At 44.1% G+C, this 21454-nt stretch overlaps 1 protein-coding gene across 3 annotated transcripts in view; it reads left to right on the top strand.

Annotated features, from left to right (window-relative positions):
• TNS2 (tensin 2) overlaps window positions 1-20820 on the top strand; it is a 132623-nt gene extending 111803 nt beyond the window's left edge. For 2 of the 3 annotated variants that reach the window (XM_075591835.1, XM_075591836.1), the window contains 11 exons: window positions 3222-4269; window positions 5467-6059; window positions 6234-6320; window positions 6977-7108; window positions 7192-7284; window positions 10996-11073; window positions 12062-12139; window positions 12693-12858; window positions 12953-13021; window positions 13242-13271; window positions 17237-20820. In XM_075591835.1, coding sequence (XP_075447950.1) covers window positions 3222-4269; window positions 5467-6059; window positions 6234-6320; window positions 6977-7108; window positions 7192-7284; window positions 10996-11073; window positions 12062-12139; window positions 12693-12858; window positions 12953-13021; window positions 13242-13271; window positions 17237-17378 — 2516 coding nt within the window. In that variant the 3' untranslated portion in view covers window positions 17379-20820. The remainder of the gene's footprint in view (window positions 1-3221; window positions 4270-5466; window positions 6060-6233; window positions 6321-6976; window positions 7109-7191; window positions 7285-10995; window positions 11074-12061; window positions 12140-12692; window positions 12859-12952; window positions 13022-13241; window positions 13272-17236) is intronic. The other variant, XM_075591837.1, reaches the window with a different exon arrangement.
• Window positions 20821-21454: the final 634 nt, after the last annotated feature.

The following is a 21454-nucleotide window of genomic DNA, read 5'->3' as shown; positions in this document are numbered from 1 at the left end:
ATGCCCTTCCAGTCAATATCCGACTGGCACCCTCTGTTTCCACCTTAGGACCCACCTTAAAACACCTCTTGAACGAAACATACGAGTAGCTCTTTGGCTGATACTATACACCTCATACATCGACCTTGGCCCCTTGCAGACGCACTTACCAGAACGCCTTCCTGCTGTCTCTGTACGTCCTTCCTACTTACCAATTAGATTGTAAGCTCTTCAGGGCAGGGACTCCTTTTTCTAATGTTACTTTTATGTCTCAAGCGCTTATTCCCCTTATGTGTTATATTACTATGTCATGTGTATTAATGGTGTGAAGCGCTATATAAATAAAGATATACATACATACTAGGTACCACAAACAGTCTCATCACAAAAGTGTTTAGAAAAAGACTATAGGACCCTTTAAAGCATTTGGCAACCATGGAAACATTAACGTTTCCTGTCTGTTCTCTTACCTACAGCAGGGGTGTGCGCCCCCCAAGATTATTTTTGGGGGCAGCGGACTTCACCTACCTTTCCTCAGCACCGCGTCCATCTTGACGCCGCAGGGTCATGTAACGTGTGCGTCGCCATAGCAACGTGCGTCATTTGACGCTGGATATTGGGTGAGGGGGGGCGCGAGCATAGGGGCTGGCAGGCAGGGAGGGCGCAGCACAGAAAGTTTGCGCGCCCCTGACCTAAAGTACTCTCCTTGCCTCTTCTGAAACTAAATGGGATTATTTTCATTATGTTTACTTAATTTTTTTTCTTGCTTCTGAGACATGGCATTATGTTATTTTAGCTGCTACATCATCAGACCACCTTATTGAAGCTTCAGTACTCAACATAGTGTATCAGGCGAAAAGTCTCTGGGACCATTGAGATCAGTGTTTGCGCTGTCCTTTTATGTTTATCTAGAGCTGGGGGTGCACAATTTTTTTTGGGGGGGGCACTTACGGAGGCCCCGCGCTCTTCCCCACAACATTTAAATAAAATGCAGAGAACGCGCGAGGCCTCTGTATCAGTCTCTAACCTTCTCTCCGGTCCGCTTCTGGCGACACGTCGCTATGACCGCGCGGAGTCAAATCACACCGTGGGATCAAATAGGAACTCGTGACGCCACCAATGATGGAGAAAAGGTATGGGAGGGGGGGGGGAAGCAGGCAGGGGGCGCAAACAAAAACTTTAGCGCACCCCTGAGATGGAGCGTGGTAAAGTCTCACTAATTTAGGACCAAAGTGTCCTGTTTAATAGGTGGTTAAATGTAGGTAGTTGGCACATTACAAAACAATTAAAATAAAGGGACTGTATTTTTAAATGTTTTTTTTTTAAACTTTTATTGTTTCCGTGATAGCCAAAAAGCGTTGTAGTGATATTACGCTATTTAGCTAATCTTTTTTTGTGCTGACTTTTCAATATACAGGCACGTTGTTAATCCACGTTCTTTCCCCCCCACCCCCTCCTCTGCTGCTGTGATTAGCAAAGCGATAACATAGCAGAAGAATTAACAGATAAGATTAGGATTACATATAATCTGACATTTGATGAAGAAACCTCTGCAGTCTCAAAATGTTATGCACAAGAAAATCTTGTACAATTTGACTTGTTGATCTAATAAATGGTATCGCAGCCTACAAAGTATATCACTTCTAGGAATGTATTCATTTTTCATAAGAAACAGATCATTAAAACTGTACGGCTCAGTCTTTCTAAGGGTGCCAATGAAATGGATATGTTTGAAATAATGCGGCAACGCTTTGTGTGGGATTGCCCCTTTAAAAGAAGTCACATTCGTTAGACAAAAGTCTCATTAATGTGGTTTCTTTATTAAACTGTGATAGTTCCAATCAGAGCACTATTGCACGGGAACTTGCATTAAAGTCAATGGCACTATCGCAGTGTAATGAATAAGCCACAATGGTTTCATCTGTAACGTCGACATCTCATTTCCTATCACCCATCACCCTGGTTAACTATGCAGGGGAGCAGCCACGGCTGTATAAAACTGTTTTAAGGGTCCCAGCTGAAACCAATCCGGTAATGGAAAATTGAATGGTGTATAATGTTCAGATATTATATGTTGGGTCATTGGAAAATGAGCTCAAGTTAAATTAAAGTTGTTATGTCCAGAGCAATCATCAGAATATGTTCAGGACTGTAACCCTTTCTCTACAAGGCTCAGATCCACAGAGGTCTGTTAACTCGGTGCTAATAACAAGTCGCTATCAAAATCATTAACAGCGTTATTTTCCCTGAGGTTAACACATATTTACAAAGCTAATCTATCCACAAAGTTCATGTTGTTGTTTTTGCATGTAGCATACGCAACAGCCGTTGTATATCTCGTTAGCATAGGCTTAACGCCATGTGAAGTTAGCCTCTTGTTCGCTTCAAATAATATGACTCGTGTTAAGTATCTCTTACCTAAAGGTGGCGTTACTCCCCATCCAGAGCCGGAAATATCGGGTTTTAGAGGAGGGAAGTTAATAACGGATCTCTGTGGCTCTGGGCCCAAGAAGAGGCAGCAGAGCGTTGTTCTAAGAATCTTTTACAATGGAGCAGCCACTGGCCAATAGCCAAAACTCTACAATCTTTTATAGGCAGTGGTCAGGTACTTTAATGCAGGGGTGCACAAACTGTGGGGCGTGAGATTTTTTTTTGGGGGGGGGGGTGCGGCGGTTACAGAGGTCCCACACTCTTCAGCGCGAGGCCTCTGTAACTCACCTGAATTCAGCTGGCTTCGGCGACGCGGCGTCAAACGATACCGCAGGGTTACATAACGTCACATGACCCAGCGGCGTAATTTGACGCCAGATTAAAGGTAAGGGGGGGTGACGCAAAACTGGGGGAGAGCGTGGGGGGCAGCGCAGAAAGTTTGCGCACCCCTGCTTTAATGGACGACCTGGCTCAGGGAAAATAGCCAGTTCAGGAGCAGCCATGTAGATACATATACATACACGTGAACAAGAAGATTAAAAACAAAAATGTAATGATTACAGATGTTTTACTCACTGGGGATTACTGGCAGCTAATGGCATTTCAAAGACGAACTAGACTGTGGTGCAGGGGAACAACATGTTGCAAGGTCACAAACGAGGGCGCCAATTCGTAAGAAAAGTATTTCTATACAAACACGTTTCCGCTTTAATGCTGCGCGATACACTACATGATGAGTGATCAGGTGGCTTATGTTGGTATAGAAGAGAGTGTGATAACACAACAGTTCTTGTTCTCTCTTCTATCTGCAGAGCTCAGGGACAATGTCACTCAAGGAGCAGCTCCCTCATTCCAGCCACAGAAGCACAAAGAGCCAGCGCCTGCAATCAGTACCTCTGCCATTGTACATGCAAACTCTATAGTACATGCACAGAGCCCTCTGCACACAAGCACTCCTGCAAACACTTATAGCCAAGTACATACAACAAATCCTGCACACACACATGTGCAAACAGATGCCCCTAAGTACCCACAAAGCCCTGAGCACAGAAGTACCTCCCCACACACACACAGCCAATCTGTGCAAACCCAGAGTTTTGTGCACACATGTTACCCCTCACCCACACAGTGTCCATCTGTGCAAACAGACAGCACTGCACACCGACGGGGTCTATCTGGGCAATTTTACAATTCTGTTCATACACAGAGTCCGACTGTACAAGCACACAGGTCTGTGCACACACATGATCCACATGTGCAAATACATGGCCCTGTGCACACACAGAGCCCAACCATACAAACATACAGCCATGTACAGTCACAGAGTTCACCTGTGCATGCACATAGCCCTGTGCACACACAAAACACCACTGTACAAACACATAACCTTGTGCGCACACCTGATCCACCTGTGCAAACACACAGCCCTGTGCACACACAGACCCCAACCATGCACACCCAGAGTTCACCTGTGCATTCACAAACCCCTGTGCACGCACAAAGCACATCTATACAAACACATAACCTTGTGCGCACACCTGATCCACCTGTGCAAACACACAGCCCTGTGCACACACAGAGTCCAAAAGTGCAAACACAGAGTCCACCTGCACAGAACCTCAGCTCTCCGCACACATCAATCCAATCACACAGCCCTGTGTGCACAGACAATCTCTCTGCGCAAACACCCAGCCCTGTGCACACACAAAATCCCTCTGTACAGACATACAACTCTGTGCAAATACACAATGCTATGCACACACAAAATGTGTCTGTGCAAACACACAGAAGTATTGGCAACCAGGGTCCATCTGTGCAAAACCACAAGTCGTTGCCCACATCCAACCCTGTTAATGAGAGGTAAGTGTTTATCTTGTACGAATCTCTCTGATAATAGGAGGGATTGTTTCACTGCTCTGGAATTATATGTGTAACCCCTCTACATCCACAGCCTATATGTGCTATGGCGGAGCCCGGGTCCGTCCTGCCTTAATACCCCATAATTGGACCCCTCGAATAAAACCAGACAAGACTTGTGTGTGTGTATATATATATATATATATATATATATATATATTTATTAACTGGTGCTTTATGGCCCCTGGGCAACCTTAACACAGCAGCCCTTACTCTAATAGATAACAAAAACACACTATACTTAATACTCAATAATATATATACAGTACATAAACAATAACTTAGGATGCAGTGCTATTGTCCTTCATACTAGCACCGGTGCTAATATTATTGCCAGCACTGTGTTGGAGCTCTTATCAAAATGGCGTACAGTCATGTTGCAGGCCTGGGAAGGGTGACACATTTGTGAGGTGTGTGTGTGTGTGTGTAATACACAAAAGGATATTCAATAGTTGAAAAGACTGTCTCCTGGCTGTCTGTTATCCTGTTGCACTTTGACAGCCAAGCAAGTATCTGGATCTCTCTTGCTCTCTTCTACTCTCTCTTTCTCTGTGTGTAGGGGACGTGTTTCTGCTGCTGTCTCACTTTCTCTGTACTTGGCTAGCAGTCTCATACGATCCTCCTCTTGCACTTCTGTGACTCGGGCTGTCTCTCTCTCTGTCCCACTCTCAGAATGGCAGTTGGACTTTTCTCTGTCATTCAAACTGCCAGCGTGCTCCAACATTCCATCCGTTCTTCCTGCCATCCAATCCCATATCTCTTGTCGTGTTGCCAGGCAGATCAGGGACAGCATCTCCCAATCTCAACTTGTGATAGGTGGAGCAGACCAACTCTGCATTGTTCACAGTATGCACACATTTGTAGCAGGGGCTACATATGAATTAAATAAATGAATATATGATAAGTATACAGAGCTGATGATATAAATTATTACATTTAACTACATATTTATAGCTAACACTGGGGTACAAAAGAAGAGTACAGATTGTATACTTGTAGGACTGTAACCTCTTCTTATCAGTGTTGTGAAAGACTATTAGTAATAAGCTAATAGTGGTATAATGTCTGGTACATATTAGTGCTGATATATCTAGTGTTATTCACACAATGAAGAATATAGAATTTGTTTGTGTATTGCAGGTCGGGGTTCACACTGTCTCAGGTGGATATTGCCCACAAAACTACTCCAGATAACTCTGTCATGCTGTCTGTTGCCCCCTCCTATGCCACTCATGTTTCCCCCCAACTAGCTGTTACCCCTGAGGCGAGATCATTAGAGGCCACCAGGGGTCACTCCACATTTGGCCCTAATATTTGTGCATCCACTCCAATACCTGCTCCTCCTCCTCCTCCTACTCAATACTCAGTGGCCATGGGGGCAGAACCTGCCCACTGCGCCCACCTACCTCCTCTGCCTGAGAACTCTGCCACCCTTCAAAAGAAAAGCACCACCTTTTCCCTGCCCACTGCATCTATAACCTGCATAGGAGGAGAAGCGCCAACCTGCCCCCAGCTCTCGCCAATTGGTAATCAGTCTGAGCTCCTGCCTCCCTCCCCTACTCCATCTTTCCCCATCAGCACCGCCTACTACACGGGCAGCCCCTGCCCCCCAAATGTGCAGCCCCCTCGCCTACCTGACAAGCTCCACCCCCGAGCTGGAAGAGAGAGAGCAGGAAATCTGGGACATCCCAACGGGCACTCTGAGATCAACAAACCCCCTGCATCACCCACAGGTTGGTACCTGATACTTAGCGTAATTAGTTATCATGGGTTTTCATATAGGATCTTTATTTATTGTTTGTTAGACCGTTCTAAGCCCCTTGGCTATCAGTGGTGACTGTAACGCTTTGCGTAGCCAATGGGTTGATCCCAGAGACTGACCTTTCCTCCCATATATCTCTACTCAGGTGTGCTGCAGGATCCTCCTCAGATGGGGAATTTCTTGCAGGATTCCTCCAAGTTCTGGTATAAACCAAGCATCTCCCGAGAGCAAGGTAATGAGAGGGGCAGAGCGGGCCAGCGGTGCGGGAAAGTCAGGGGACTGCAGATCGCAGTCTGTTGACCAAGAAGGGCCAGTTGATAGATCAGAGAGTGCTGAGTGAATCTGAGAGACCACCGTGACTCGGTCAACACACTCATTGTAAGAATTCTGAGTCAACGCAATACTCTGTGGGTCAGTCAGGGCTCAATGGGTGTGTCTTTGCTCTGTGGATCAGTTAGTGTTTGATGAGTTAGCATTTATTTCATACATGTTTTGCTGGTCTTTGCAGTTATTGTTACCCAGTTTGGCACCTGGGAGACCTCAGCAAATAACCCCCTATTTATCTGTTGCAAAATTGCTGTGAAAAACAGCACCAGATTAATTAAAGCAACAGAATCCCATTTAATGTGGGGAAAATTTTTTTTTGCCCTACTGTAGTTCTGTTCCAGTTCTCCATACTCAAGACTTTCATAACTATACCCCATATTGTTGGTCAGGGGTCAGTCAGACCAAGTAGGGGCTGTCAACATGCATGTAATTGAAGCATGCCTGTCTTTACAACACCTTGTCTTCTCTTATTTCTCTTTCTTTCTTCCTCGTTTCTATCTTCTCATTTCTGTCTTCCTCCTTATTTACTAATTCCCTCTTCTCTCTCATTTTCACTCTCAGCTATCGCCCTTTTGAGAAGTGCAGAACCGGGCTCCTTTCTGATTCGGGACAGTAACTCCTTTCGTGGCGCGTACGGTTTGGCATTAAAAGTATCCTGCCCTCCCCCCAGCATCATATCACAGACATGCAAAGGTAACCTTGGGGGAAAAGGTGATGGCAGAGATTAGGGGAGGATCTAAGCTGTGGTCATAATTTACCTCTTCTTTTTGCCACAGGGGATCCTGCAGAGCAGCTGGTTCGTCACTTTCTCATTGAGACCGGACCCAAAGGAGTGAAAATCAAAGGCTCCCCTGTTGAACCCCACTTTGGTGAGTTGTACCTGGAAAGCATCCTGTTAACTCTGCTTTGTGGCAGGCCTTGATGAGTCAGGCATGGCCTCTTAGGTCTCAGTGTGTCATGTACAAATGTGAAAAGTCCCTGCTTTCAGCACTCAACCTCTACTGAATTTTATTAATTAATTTTATTATATATAATGAGAGAATGAACCTCAGTGTGTCAGTCAGGTTTTAGTACGTCTGAAATGTCTTTATGGGCATATAATTTCTCTGTGATCCAAGCACATCTGTTCGGGTATGGAAATGAATTGTGTCATCTCAGTGGATCACAATAAAACAGATGTATGCTGCATACCAAAAAGGTAATTATCGATATAGTGACCGGAGCAACTGGTTCAGGGAATCCCTGTCAAAACGCTAGAATCAGCAAACCAGAAAGGAAACAGGGCACTACGGATTTCTGCAAAACTATTTATTCAGCCATAACTGAATAGCTGGCTGAATAAATCGTTTTGCAGAAATCCGTAGTGCCCTGCTTCCATTCTGATTTATCTCAGTGGATCAGACAGGTCTCTGTGCCCCATTCCTTTCTCCATGGGTCAACCATGTGGTTGTAGATTGGTTAAGTCTTCAATCTGGTCTCATGTTGCTCAGCAATGTCTGTGGGTCAGTCTGGTCTCTTGTTCTTCAGTCAGGGCTCTGTGGGTCAGTCAATGCTATTTGGGTCGATTTGATCTCCTGTACTTCAGGCAGGGCTCTGTGGGTCTGTCTGATCTCCTGTACTTCAGGCAGGGCTCTGTGGGTCAGTCTGATCTCCTGTACTTCAGGCAGGGCTCTGTGGGTCAGTCTGATCTCCTGTACTTCAGGCAGGGCTCTGTGGGTCAGTCTGATCTCCTGTACTTCAGGCAGGGCTTTGTGGGTCAGTCTGATCTCCTGTACTTCAGACAGGGCTCTGTGGGTCAGTCTGATCTCCTGTACCTCAGGCAGGGATCTGTGGGTCAGTCTGATCTCCTGTACTTCAGGCAGGGCTCTGTGGGTCAGTCAGATCTCCTGTACCTCAGGCAGGGCTCTGTGGGTCAGTCTGATCTCCTGTACTTCAGGCAGGGCTCTGTGGGTCAGTCTGATCTCCTGTACCTCAGGCAGGGATCTGTGGGTCAGTCTGATCTCCTGTACTTCAGGCAGGGCTCTGTGGGTCAGTCAGATCTCCTGTACCTCAGGCAGGGCTCTGTGGATTGATGGTTTCTGTGGTCCAGAGGGGTCGCTGTGGGTGTTGGTTATCATTTAGACCTCAGTGGATAAGCCAGGCCCATATGTACCAAATACAGTTTGTATTTTCCAGAGAAGTACAAATACTAGTTTGTGAGGCATACTACAGGTGCGCTGACGAGTATTCTAAAACTTGCCTTAAACTTGCCTATGAAAATCTGGGGCTATCACCAGCAAGACCCAGGTACATGCTGCAACATTTCAGTGACATTTCTGCAGACACTAATGGCCCATCGGATTAACACAGCAGGGCTCCCTGGCAGTCCCATTCAGTTTGAATGGGACTGCCAGGGACCCCCGCTGTTAATCCGATGGGCCATTAGACTGTCTGCAGAAGTGTCACTCAAAAGTATGCAGCATGTACCCAGCATGTACCTGTGTCTTGTTGGTGATTGCCCCAGATTTGTTTTAGAATACTCGTCGGCACTACAGTATGTACATATTTTAAATTACCATATTTAAATATATATATATATATATATACAGTGGTCGGCAAATCACCCAAAAATCTACTCTTCGAACAAAAAAAATCTACTCGCCACCTAGCCCCGCCCTAGTCCCGCCCCCACACAGACACTCACAGACACTCACAGACACACTCACTCACAGACACTCACTCACTCACAGACACACTCACTCACTCACAGACACACTCACTCACTCACTCACAGACACACTCACTCACTCACAGACACACTCACTCACTCACAGACACACTCACTCACAGACACACTCACTCACTCACAGACACACACTCAGATACACTCACTGGGTGGGTGACTGGGTGGGTATTCATTGGAAGGGAGGGATCGGGGCCAGAAGGGGGATCGGCGGTCAGCCGGACAGGCGCATGGCCACACTAACCTCCCTGATGGGAAACGTGGCCGGGGAACTTTGCCAGCCGCGCGTGCGCGCGCCTCCCCCCCTCTACCTCCCGCCCAGGCTGCAGTTGTGGGGATGGGAGTCAGAGCTGCCAGCCTTCCCTTCTTCCCCGCTCCTATTACCCTGCCCGCGCGGGTGCAAAAGGAGCGTGGGACGGAGGGGAAGTGCCTACCTTGTCCTCCAGCCCTGGGCAGCAGCCGCAGGGACCCCCCCAGCCTACATCCCACCCGGGCAGCAAGCGGGGGTCGGGTGCAGGGGGGGGGGGGGTTGTTCTTGTAGAGGGGGGCTTCAGTGTGTGTTTTGTGGGTGGAGGAGGGGTGCAGAGTGTTTTGTGTGTGTGTCTGCAGTGTGTGTGTTTAAAGGGGGCTGCAGTGGGTGAAGAGAGGGGGCTGCTGGTGTGTGTTTTGTGGATGTAGAGGTGGCAGAGTCTGTTTTGTTGATTTGTGTGTCTCTGCAGTGTGTGTTTTGTGGGTGGAGGAGGGATGCAGAGTGTTTTGTGTTTGTGTGTGTCTGCAGTGTGTGTGTTTACATGGGGGCTGCAGTGGGTATAGAGGGGGGCTGCTGGTGTGTGTTTTATGGATGTAGAGGGGGCAGCCGTCTGTTTTGTTAGTGTGTGTGTGTCTGCAGTGTGTTTTGTGGGCGTAGAGGGGGGGCTGCTGTGTGTTGTGTGTGTGTTTTGTGAGTGTGCAGGGTGGAGGAGGGCTGCAGTGTGTTTTGTGGGTGTAGAGTAGGGGGGCTGCACAGTGTGTAGGGGGGACTGCAGGGTGTGTGTTTGTGTATATAGGGGGGTTGCAGAGTGTGTTTGTGTGTATAGAGGGGGGCTGCAGTGTGTGTGTGGGGGGGGGGGAGGGATCTGTGTATATGTACAATTTACTTTTAATAAACTTGCAGTAAAAGCATAAGAATGTAGACAATCATGCTGATAAAAATCAATATGACTACAAAAATGTATCTTTTTTTATGAAAAATGTAAAAAAATTAAAAATAAGCCTACATTTAGCCTATAATAGTAATAATCCCCTCAGAACAGGGCATTACTGGCCAATAATGCCCTGTTCTTCAGGGATTATTACTTAACTATAGGATAAAGCAGTAGTGTGCAAAGTGGGGGGGTGAGATTTTTTTTGGGGGGGGCGCAGCTGTTTCAGAGGCCCCCGCGCTTCCCAGAAGGCATTTAAAACAAATGTTGGGGATAGCGCAAGGCCTCTGTAATTTTTCACTTACCTGGAATTCCAGCGACGCGTCTCCATGCCAACCGGCGTCAAATGACGCCGCAGGGTCATGTGACATCCCGTTGCCATGGCAACGGGATGGCACGGCATATGACCCCACGGCATCGGAGCCGTGCGGGGAGGGGGGGGCGCATGTCGGTAAATTTGCGCACCCCTGGGATAAAGTATCTGTTGTCTAAATTTAGCATAGGTTGAACTTTGTGGACGCATTACTTTTTTCAACCGTGTGTGACTGTGTGACTGTGTGACTGTGTGACTGTGTGACTGTGTGACTGTGTGTGACTGTGTAACTGTGTATACAGGTTCAGAGCTGTCAAAGTTAAATCATAGGTAGTAAATGGTGAGTGTTGCTGTTTGTTTTTAGGTAGCCTTTCAGCCCTGGTGTCTCAGCACTCGGTCACTCCCCTGTCTCTGCCATGCAGACTGCATATTCCCTGCCGGGGTAAGTCAATGCCTCTTACATCAATTCTCACATCTATCAAATGCCTTCGTGTCTATTCATTGCCTTCATTTTCATTCATCCCATCCCAACTCTCCCACTCATTCACTCCCCTCCATTCAATTCACCCATAAGTGGGTTATTTACTAAAGTCTCCCTGCTGCAAAACTAGAGACCCTTTGTCTGTTCAGTTCTTACGGATTTACCCATAATGTTTCTTATCTACCATAATTTGACCTGCTCCCATCAATCCATCCACTGCTCTTCTATATGTATGGTTTACATCTTTCTGTCTAGTGTCTGTATACACCATTCTCCTATCTACCCACACGTTGTATCAATGCTTCTCCTTCAACATCTATTCTCCTTGCCATCTTCTCACCAATTTCAACTATTCACTTTCCTTCTCCCCAGATAACATCCATCTAGTCTACTTGTTTTGTAACTTAGAATTTGTATTGTTTTACGTGATAAAGGTATACATCTGTTTGTACATCGTCTCCATTAATAGCATATCATACAATATTTCAATGTACCTTAAACATACTCCTATCATTTGTAAAGGTAGAAGTGAAAAAAGGGAATTTGGTAGAAGGAAGAAATCATTGAGAAGAGTATTTGTTCGAAACATATTTTCAAGGGTTATTGGCTTGAAAAAGTGGCTGTGATGACGTTGAGTGTAATTGAAAAAGTGTTCCCTTATCTCAAAATAGTTCTGTGGTTTTTCTTTATTTAACGATGTAAGTTTTTCTATGGCAACAATATGCCATACTCTCTTTATACCATAAATGAATAGACGGCACATAACTTGAGAGTTTTAGAAATTTGAGGCCAAAGACTAAAGTTTGCAAATTGTACCATTTATTCTTTTACTTGTCTAGCCCTTCCCACCTATTCACTACTCTGTCAACTATGGGGCCTAAAAATCTACGTCCATCCCACTTCCCATGTAACCTCTTTCATCCCCATTAATCTTCTCTCATTTACACAGATCTGACTGAGCAGAGTTCTGAGGTTTCGGTCCCCACGAACATGAGCACAGCGGCGGACTTACTTCGGGAGGGAGCAGGTAGGTGCCAGTGAGGGCAAAGGAGTCGTGGGATGTAGGTCATTCCATAGAGAGGTGGGGAGGGAGCCAGGTGATCAGTGATAGACAGACAGAGAGTTCCAAATGAACAGGGATTAAAGTGGAAGTGCAACTACCTAGAGAGATCACAGCAGAGATGGAAAGTGGTGCTTTAAAGGAAACAAGTAGACCCCAGCACGGGGTAGGAAGTGGAGTCAGATAGAGATAGAAACATATACTGGAGAAAAAAAGATGCATATTGTGGTAATATAGTTGCATTATAGGTGGGACAGTTGGGGGGCCGAGCCCTTATAAAGAAAATCTCTGTAAAATATGGATTGATGCTCCCCCAGTTCCCCAGGGTGAATGGGGTTAATGGAGAGATGTTCTTCATGTGTGTGTGAAGAATACAGTAATACAGTCATGAGGTGGACATCATCCAGAATAATGGTATTAATGGAGTTCTGCTCTTCAGTTGCCATGCTGAGAAGGGGTACTTTTTTGCATGTACTGTATGTGTCAGTCCGTTTCTTTATGTCCATGTGTCTTTCTTCAGCCTGCAGTGTGCTGTACCTTGGCTCTGTGGACACAGAATCTCTGACTGGCCCCCAGGCTATTTCCAAAGCATCCAGTGCCATCCTGACTCCCCCCAGGTCCATTGCAACTATGGTCCACTTCAAGGTGTCTGACCAGGGCATCACACTGACAGACAGCCAGCGAAGGTATGTGCAAGATGCAGTGACATCAGGGCTGGCTTTCCAGCACAATGCGGTTAAGACTGCGTGTCATTATATAATGTTTTTGCATGCGTTACAGATTGTTCTTCAGACGTCATTATCCTGTCTCTAGTGTGACGTTCTGCAGTGCTGACCCGCAGGATCGCAGGTACCAGCACGATTACACTTACCTGCTGCAGTTAACAGTATTACACTGCTCCCCCCAGTAAAAACGAAGCGTCTAGTATCACTTTCCATCAGCTCAGCACTTTTATACCACCATAGCCAGTCTTGTACCATTTCCCCTGCAGCGTAAGCACTTTGATCCCAGTGCCCCATATCTGAGTAATGCCACTTTCCCCTCTTATCATGGTCTTGTTTCTTTGCAGGTGGACCAATCCAGACAGGACAACTTCAAAGTATGTCAAGTTTTAAGGTCACCTTGCTTTTGTTGTTCCCCCATTGTCATGCCAGGGATCAGATTCAAGCTCTCCAAATTAGAATGTTCAATTTAGAAACTATTGAATGGGAAACATTTGATGGAGTGGTGACCCGCAGCAGGGAAGCTGTGCTTCGGGGTGCAGCGGAGATGTCAAGGAATTCGATAATGGGGTGTGTCTTGTAGCCAGGGAACTGTTTAATTCGGTTACACCTGCCACACTTTTCACTCGGGAGAGGGGTGATAGAACAACGGTCTATATTAACTTGGTTTTCAGGCCTCCTCAGGGAACCCTAGACACACCAGATTTTACCAACAGTCAAGGAATGAACAAACACACAAATGGAGTAGTGTTTGGTTATCCCCAGAACATGGCTTTGCTGGGGTGCCGGAGGAGAGGGTTCAAACCCCACTGATTAGTACGTTTCTGGCAGGGAAGATAAATATGGAGTGTTGCTCTGTAGATCTCGAGCAGGAAGATAGTAATTAGGAAGGCTCGTAGATCTGTTGAGCCAAAAGTCTACAATGAAGCAGTGTTTTAACCATCATTACTAGCAGAAAAAGGATTGATACAGGGTCGCTATCTGTCAGGTTAAGGTCTCAGTGGGCAAAGTATAGGCTCCCACCTAAAATGTGAAGTGTATATGTGTGTATGTATATATATATACACATATATATACATATATATATATATATATATACATATATATATATATATATACATATATATACATATACACACACACACACACAGTGGTTGACAAATCACCAAAAAATCTACTCGCCACCTAGTACCAAACGTGTGCTGCTTGGCCCAATATTTACTCGCCCGGGGGTTAAATCCACTCGCCCGGGGCGAGCAAATGTATAGATTTGTTGAACACTGTATGTATATATATATATATATATATATATATATAAATTATATTGAAGTTAGGCATTCCATCATATCAAAGATCCAATTACATCAATGTCATTTTATATAACCTAATACAAATAATAAATACGAACCGGCGCCTTAAGGTAAGTCCATAGAAATGTCCAATGGGCTTCCAAATGGAGGAATAAACTGGAATTGGAAGTTCAATCCTGCACCTCCAAACCGACTCGATGAATCCGTGGAGATGCGTCCCGTGATATGTGGGGTTTAAGCACAAAAGAAAATCATAGTGTGTTCTGCTGACAAAATACAATTAACATGCAAACTCGCCACATACAAGACAAAAACAACAAAACAAAACACTACAAACGAACATGTAAACGAAAACGTACAAGGCTGGAACAGTTAAGCTAATTAAAAACATTTAAAAGGCAATAAAAATGCTACAATTGGAAATAGCGTGATGCAGCTGGTCTGGTTGGAAAAACCAGAATCCTACTCACAAGAAATACAGGCACATAGAACTGAAGCAGGAAGATGCTGGCTTTCTTCTCCGTATGCGGGGGGACATCTGCAAATGCACTCCAATGCTGTCCGCACACTCCTGGAGCCGGTGCTCCGGTACAGGGGGCGGACGTCAGGGACAGAAGCCTCTTGCTGCTTGTTGTAGTAAAGTACCGAGCCTGATACGCTGCCCTCGCTCCTTCCTTCAATTAGCTGTGAACTTTGACCCTACGCGTTTCGTGCGCTTGCAAGTCACTTCCTCAGGGGATTATGGCAGTGTTAGAAGCAACATGCTAATTATACCCACGCGATCACTGTGATTGGTCCAAAGAACTGGCCAAACACCGCTAACACGTGAACAGCCTATAATAAAATAACACTAAAACATACACAATGGACAATAAAATACAGCAGTACACAGAATAACAACCATAGCAGACTTACAATCAATATAGACATATTGCAGTCCTAAACCCAAAAATGGGATGGACAGGAATAAAAACCCATGAATATTATTACTCATAGGTGACTGCCATAATCTCCATATAAAGTGACGGGCAAGCGCACGAAACGCGTAGGGTCAAAGTTCACAGCTAATTGAAGGAAGGAGCGAGGGCAGCGTATTGGGCTCGGTATTTTACTGCAGCAAGAGGCTTCTCTCCCTGACGTCCGCCCCCTGTACCGGAGCACCGGCTCCAGGAGTGTGCGGACAGCATTGGAGTGCATCTGCAGATGTCCCCCTGCAAATGGAGAAGAAAGCCAGCATCTTCCTGCTTCAGTTCTATTTGCCGGATTACTCTGTATTTCTTGTGATTAGGATTCTGTTTTTTCCAACCAGACCAGCTGCATCACGCTATTTCTAATTCTGGCATTTTTATTGCCTTTTAATTTTTTTAAAAATAAATGATCTTAACTGTTCCAGCCTTGTACGTTTTCGTTTACATGTTCATTTGTAGTTTCTTGTTAGGTGTGTTGTTTTGTTGTTTTTGTCTTGTATGTGGTGAGTTTGCATGTTAATTGTATTTTGTCAGCAGAACACACTATGATTTTCTTTTGTGCTTAAACCCCACATATCACAGGACGCATCTTTACGGATTCATCGAGTCGGTTTGGAGGTGCAGGATTGAACTTCCTATTCCAGTTTATTCCTCCATGTGGAAGCCCATTGGACATTTCTATGGACTTACCTTAAGGCGCCGGTTCGTATTTATTATTTGTATTGTGCTTTTACCTTGTTAGGTCAGATTTGATGTCGGACGGCCTTACCTCATATGAATGAAGTTTCTGTGTGTTTTTGATTTAATCAATCGCTATACTTCACAAATGTTGTTTATTTAGCTTAAGCGCTTTTTGCGCCATCTTTTTTTCTTCTAATTTTATATAACCTCAAACTCTTCCCAGATGAAAGCAAGATGCAATGCAACTAAATGATCTAGCAGCACTGGGGATACATCATTGCTAAGGCTGCACTTATAGTGCCTGGCGATGGCGATGCGACGTCGCACCAAAACAAATGCATTGTCGCCGTTGCAAGCGCTTATAGTAAGCGCGACGCGAGCGACGTCGCAACCAAAAATTTGGTCGCGGGTCAAATTTGATTTTTCAGAAGCTGTCGCCACATGTGACAGCCTATGAACCAATCAATGGCCAGGTCGCTAGTGACATCGCTGCAAAGCGAAATTCAACTTTCGTGGGTGGCGACGGGTGACGTTGCCATCACGGGCACTATACGCGCGGCCTAAGGACGCAGAGAACACATTTAAATTTTTTTAGATTACAGCAAATAAAAATATCACGTGTGAGCACATTCACATGTCTTGGACAGGTCTGCAACCCTGCCTATCATCATTATCTCTTAGCATACAGTGTGTCCATCTGCAGCCAGGAATTCGGGGAATTGACATGCAAATGAGTACAGTGTCACCTTTTGCTTCAAATTCATTTTAACAGAAACCCCTACAAGCTTATCTCTGCCACATTAAACCACTTTTCAGCAGCCTGGGTTAAATTGCACAGCCAGCAAACCTACTCACAGACAGCTGTTTCGACCTTTTGGGTCTCATCAGTGTGAGGCTGGTTATACTGGCTATGCAACGTGAAACTGGGATAGGTTTCAACCACACCTTATATAAGTTATGGTAAGTATAATAGTACATTTTATTAGATGAAAATCACACTGGTTTCAAACCCCCATTCCTGCTGTTACCAAATAGTTCCTTTCACAGGTAACGCCATCAGTCACAGGAGGGGACAGTAGAACAGCAGAGCTGCATACATTTAATGGCAGCACATCGAAAACCCATTACTTGGAAATATTTATCTTAGTTTATTGATGTTTTGCCTTTTGTTGATTTTATTATTTACACAGTTATTACCTTACATGAAAATATGCAAAATATGCGGATTACTTTTTTCCCCAATTATTTGGGTGTAGTCACCTTTTAGGTCTGTAGCAGGAAAGGGAATAGAGGAGCAGGGGATTGCATACTTCTTGTCAGATGGGAATAACAGAGCATTGTTTAGCCATGGGGTGTAGTGATTAATCACCTTGGTCTTCGCAGGGTGTTCGGTTTCGTGGCTCGGAAGGCGGGAAGCACAGCAGAGAACGTGTGCCACCTCTTCGCAGAACTGGACCCAGAGCAGCCAGCATCCGCCATTGTCAACTTTGTCACCAAAGTCATGCTGGGCACACAGAGGAGATAAAGGACAGGGGAACATGGGTTGGAGGGACTGACTGGCAAAGGAGTAAAAAAAAGAGACATGGCTGTGTGGTGGCATTAGATGGAAAGGTCCACAGGGCTCTCATTATGCAATTATAAAGTATGTGAGGGAAAGCCATTCAGTGGCGTAGCTAACAGAACAATACAGGTCTCCCTAACTCGGAAATGAGTGGTTTAATGAATCTGTGTGCGCTATGCCTCATTTACGGAGGCGGCGACTCTGCCTCTCCATCTAGAAGGGAAACCAACTAATGAAGATCGCTGCGAAATTCCCCAAACTATTTTAGAAAAGTTTAAATAGTACTTTACTTGTCGGGTAGCTCCTCTCCTAAACATTAATACGCTTGCAGCACAGCACAGTACAGTATTGGGGTCTAACAGAACGATTCCAAGTTGCTGACGCTTCTCGTGCCTCTCGTAATGATTTCTCTTGTCCGAAAACAATAGGGAAATCCACCATTGAGAGGAAGACCTCTCCTCCCGTTTATTGCTGTAGGTTGGAGAGTACCACAATTAAGCAGTCTTTCATGCATAGTGATGCTCTGCAGCTTACAGTTCTCTAGCCTATGAGGCCTGTTGGGTAACTGGTAGTTTCTGGTAATACACTACCATAATGCAATGCGGCAAGATCACAAGGAGAGGGGGTTATATATTTCCCTAACTTTCACCCAACAAGCAGTGCACTATAGACCCCTTTTCCTGCCAATTATTCTAAAGTTTCCTAAAAGACAATAGGAACATTTTCTACTTTTAAACGTGTGCTATTAGTGCCATGACGAAAGTTATGCTGTATTTTTCAAATACAGAATTTATTTTTTTATATCTTTATTAACTTAGCTTTTACCCTGCAAGGCTGCGGCCTCTAGTCGCAGCAGCTCACATTGCTTGAACATTTTATATGGTAACACATTGGATCTGTAATAGTTATAGTAGATCAGGACAAATTCCTGTTATGCCACAAGAGGGCATGTCCTGCACGAACATCCAACACATAGAAATGGGAAAATGCTCTTCTGTTCATTGCTTACTCTAAAAGAACAGCAGCTGTCACGAGCAATATGGACCATTTAGCTTCGTGACAGATGGTGAGCAGGTGACTGATTTAACTACAGCTATGCTCTTTCTGATCCCTTTGCTGTAAAAATGAGGTAAAACACTGCATTGCTGCTCCCGATCGCAGCAAATGGATTGAAACAGAACCGTTAGATTTTATTGATCCTAGTAATTATATCCAATACCACCATACATTGTGCAGGGACCTGGTTCTCTTTGTTTTACCAGCATACAAGCAATATCGATACAGCTTTATAGTAAATGTAATATAGGGACACTAAAGAGGACACTGGCGGTAAAAAATCGTGTAAACACGGCAGTACAATGAGACATTGTTTGCATATTATCACATACAAGAGCACAGCATTACGTTGCAAGGTCGGAGAAATGATTGCTTTTATACAAATCCCAACTTCTTTGTTATTCATAAGCTTTGTATTTTTCTGATATAAGCGGTCTTGTTTTTCCCACCAGTCCCTGCTCTGTTCAGTTACCTCGAACAAGTTGCCCATTTAAATTGCTATTGCCCTCCCCATTTATGCACACACACACACACCTGCTATTCTCCTGAAGAAAACTACTTTTACTGTATCGACCTTTATTTTTTCTATAAATCACTTCATGCAAGTCTTGTACTGAGAAATCTGACCCACATTATGGGACATTACTGCCATAAAAGAAAGGACATGCAGGTATCTGAAATTAGGAAACACATTGAAATTAAATGATGAGCCAAGGATACTAGGGGCACACTGCTGTTGTGTGCCATTTGTGAGGCACCTGTGGTGGTAAAGTTAGAATGAGCCTGGCCCTGTGCTCATATTCACTCTGGAGCGGGAAGAGGTGAGGAACTTATGAGAACATGTCACACCCTCCAATTTAATTGTTCTTCCTTAGTTCCCAAAGTTCTATGACGTGGTAAGAACACAGTGTTCTACCACTTACTGCTGAACAGCAAAGGTTTCATCCATACATTGCTTATCTAGTCACTATGACATGTCTATTTGTCAAGTTCTGGCTTCTCCGACACATGCCACGAGTAACATTCTACTAATGATGCGAGTCAGTTGCTGGGAAATCTGACTCTGCAGCCACAGCTAGTGAACATTAAAGCAGTTATAGATCAGATTCTAACATTTGACAGCTGTAGTGGTCTTGTGCGTGTTATTAAGGAGCGGTATGATCCAGTCACTTTCCCCCCCCTGTATGTCAGACACCAAAAGCATTCGGTTGTAAACTAAATACAAGTAAGCCTTCTCTCCGTCAAATTGTTCCGTATACACCATCATATAAAAACATTTTTCAGTTAGAAACCTCTGAAGATGGACCTGTTTTAAGAACCAATTGACATTTTGTATACCTCAAACGCCTACATTATTTATTTGGAGCAGGGATTCACTGTACAAAAACTATTAATGCCACGTAGGTATCACGTACCTGTTCAATGTACTGATCTAGTTCTATTGGAGTTGCAAAGTGAAAACACAGTCATATAGGCCTACCATTTTCAACTACAGCATTTTCCACATTCACTCCATATTATAAATCAGGGTTATCAGCATTTCAGGATTAAGGCCCAAAATATGGCAACAAACACTAGCATAAATATAAAGGATATCTACAGCCTGTCAGATAAGAGAACAAATGCTGCAGATATTCCAAATATGCTGTGATAATCATTCTTGTGGTATTTTTGAAAACTGAATTTTGCAGCTAAGATTTATTCAACTAAAGAAATCAGTTTTATACATTTGTGTGTGTGTGACAAACAGCATCTCTAAACATGGTTAGAATTTATATGTATGGTGGCAACATATACCATGGTGCAGTACAAATGAGATAAGACTAAAATTCTAAAACAAATTTAACTAAGTATAAAAAAAATACTAATACACAAAAAAAACACGGCGTCTTGTCCCAAGAAGCTTACAATATAAGCAATTTGTTCTCTGAAGTGCACCATTATTATTGCACTCAATGTTACATCCCTATATTCTGATAGCTCAGTGATGTGACAGAGAATCCGTTCTGGGTGGCTGATAGAAAAAGAAAAATATTAAAAGTAAACTCTTAGGAACAAGGAAACCCAAAGCTTTATTCCAAGCGTTCAGAAGCAGAACATATATTTTATTTTTGTGCCAAAAAATTCTCTGTGTTTTCTATAAATAAATATATTTACTATATATAATATATATGTAGCATATGTAATATATACATACACACAAATTTGCCAGAAGCAATTGCGCTTTTATTAGGGCAATTATATCTGAAATATACATATTTTTTTCTGGGCAAGCTTGTTAAAATATATTTTACAGAAATAAATGTTTCTCCTATGTAAAAATGAATTTGTAATAAAATGCTTTTACCCCACTGCATACTTTTGTGTGAGCTACAAATTTCTACAGCTACCTCTGGTGTGGAGTGGTCCTTTGCATGGGTCAGAACGAGAGCAGTGTGAAACTTTACAGCAAAGAAGCAAACCCAGGTGAAATGTGCCATTTTCCAGATGTGCAAAAAAAAAAAAGTGTGGCCATGGGAGAGATGCTACTTATTTAATAGAGTGTAATCATTGACTTTCTATACCTCCCAAAACACTCATCTATACAACGTGACGTTACCTGGGAAATAAGCAAATTGTAATATACAAATGATTTAAATTAGCATATTTCCCCAAGTATCTCTGATGTAGAATGAGTAGTCGAGTGTACCCATTGAATTATATACCTCTCGAAACAAATGGGATGCGCTCTTGCCCTCTCCTGCAGAAGCCCAATTAGAGGGTCTGGCGAAACTACAATTCTCAAGTGGGTTTTTTTTTTGTGAAAATATTGCTAATTTTCACCACTTTGAATGTTGCCAAAAATACGTGTAAAAAAAAAAAAAACACTTACAAACCACTCTTGGACACATTCGCCATGTACAGTGAAGACTACACGGCGTGTTTTTACAGAGTTATTATCTGCTGCTGTGCTGAAGAGATTGGGGTTATGCAGCAATACTCCA

Source organism: Ascaphus truei, chromosome 3, assembly GCF_040206685.1.
Source record: "Ascaphus truei isolate aAscTru1 chromosome 3, aAscTru1.hap1, whole genome shotgun sequence".
Lineage (NCBI taxonomy): Eukaryota > Metazoa > Chordata > Amphibia > Anura > Ascaphidae > Ascaphus > Ascaphus truei.
The sequence above is the reverse complement of the archived record's forward strand: the minus strand, read 5'-3'. Positions and strand labels throughout refer to the sequence as shown.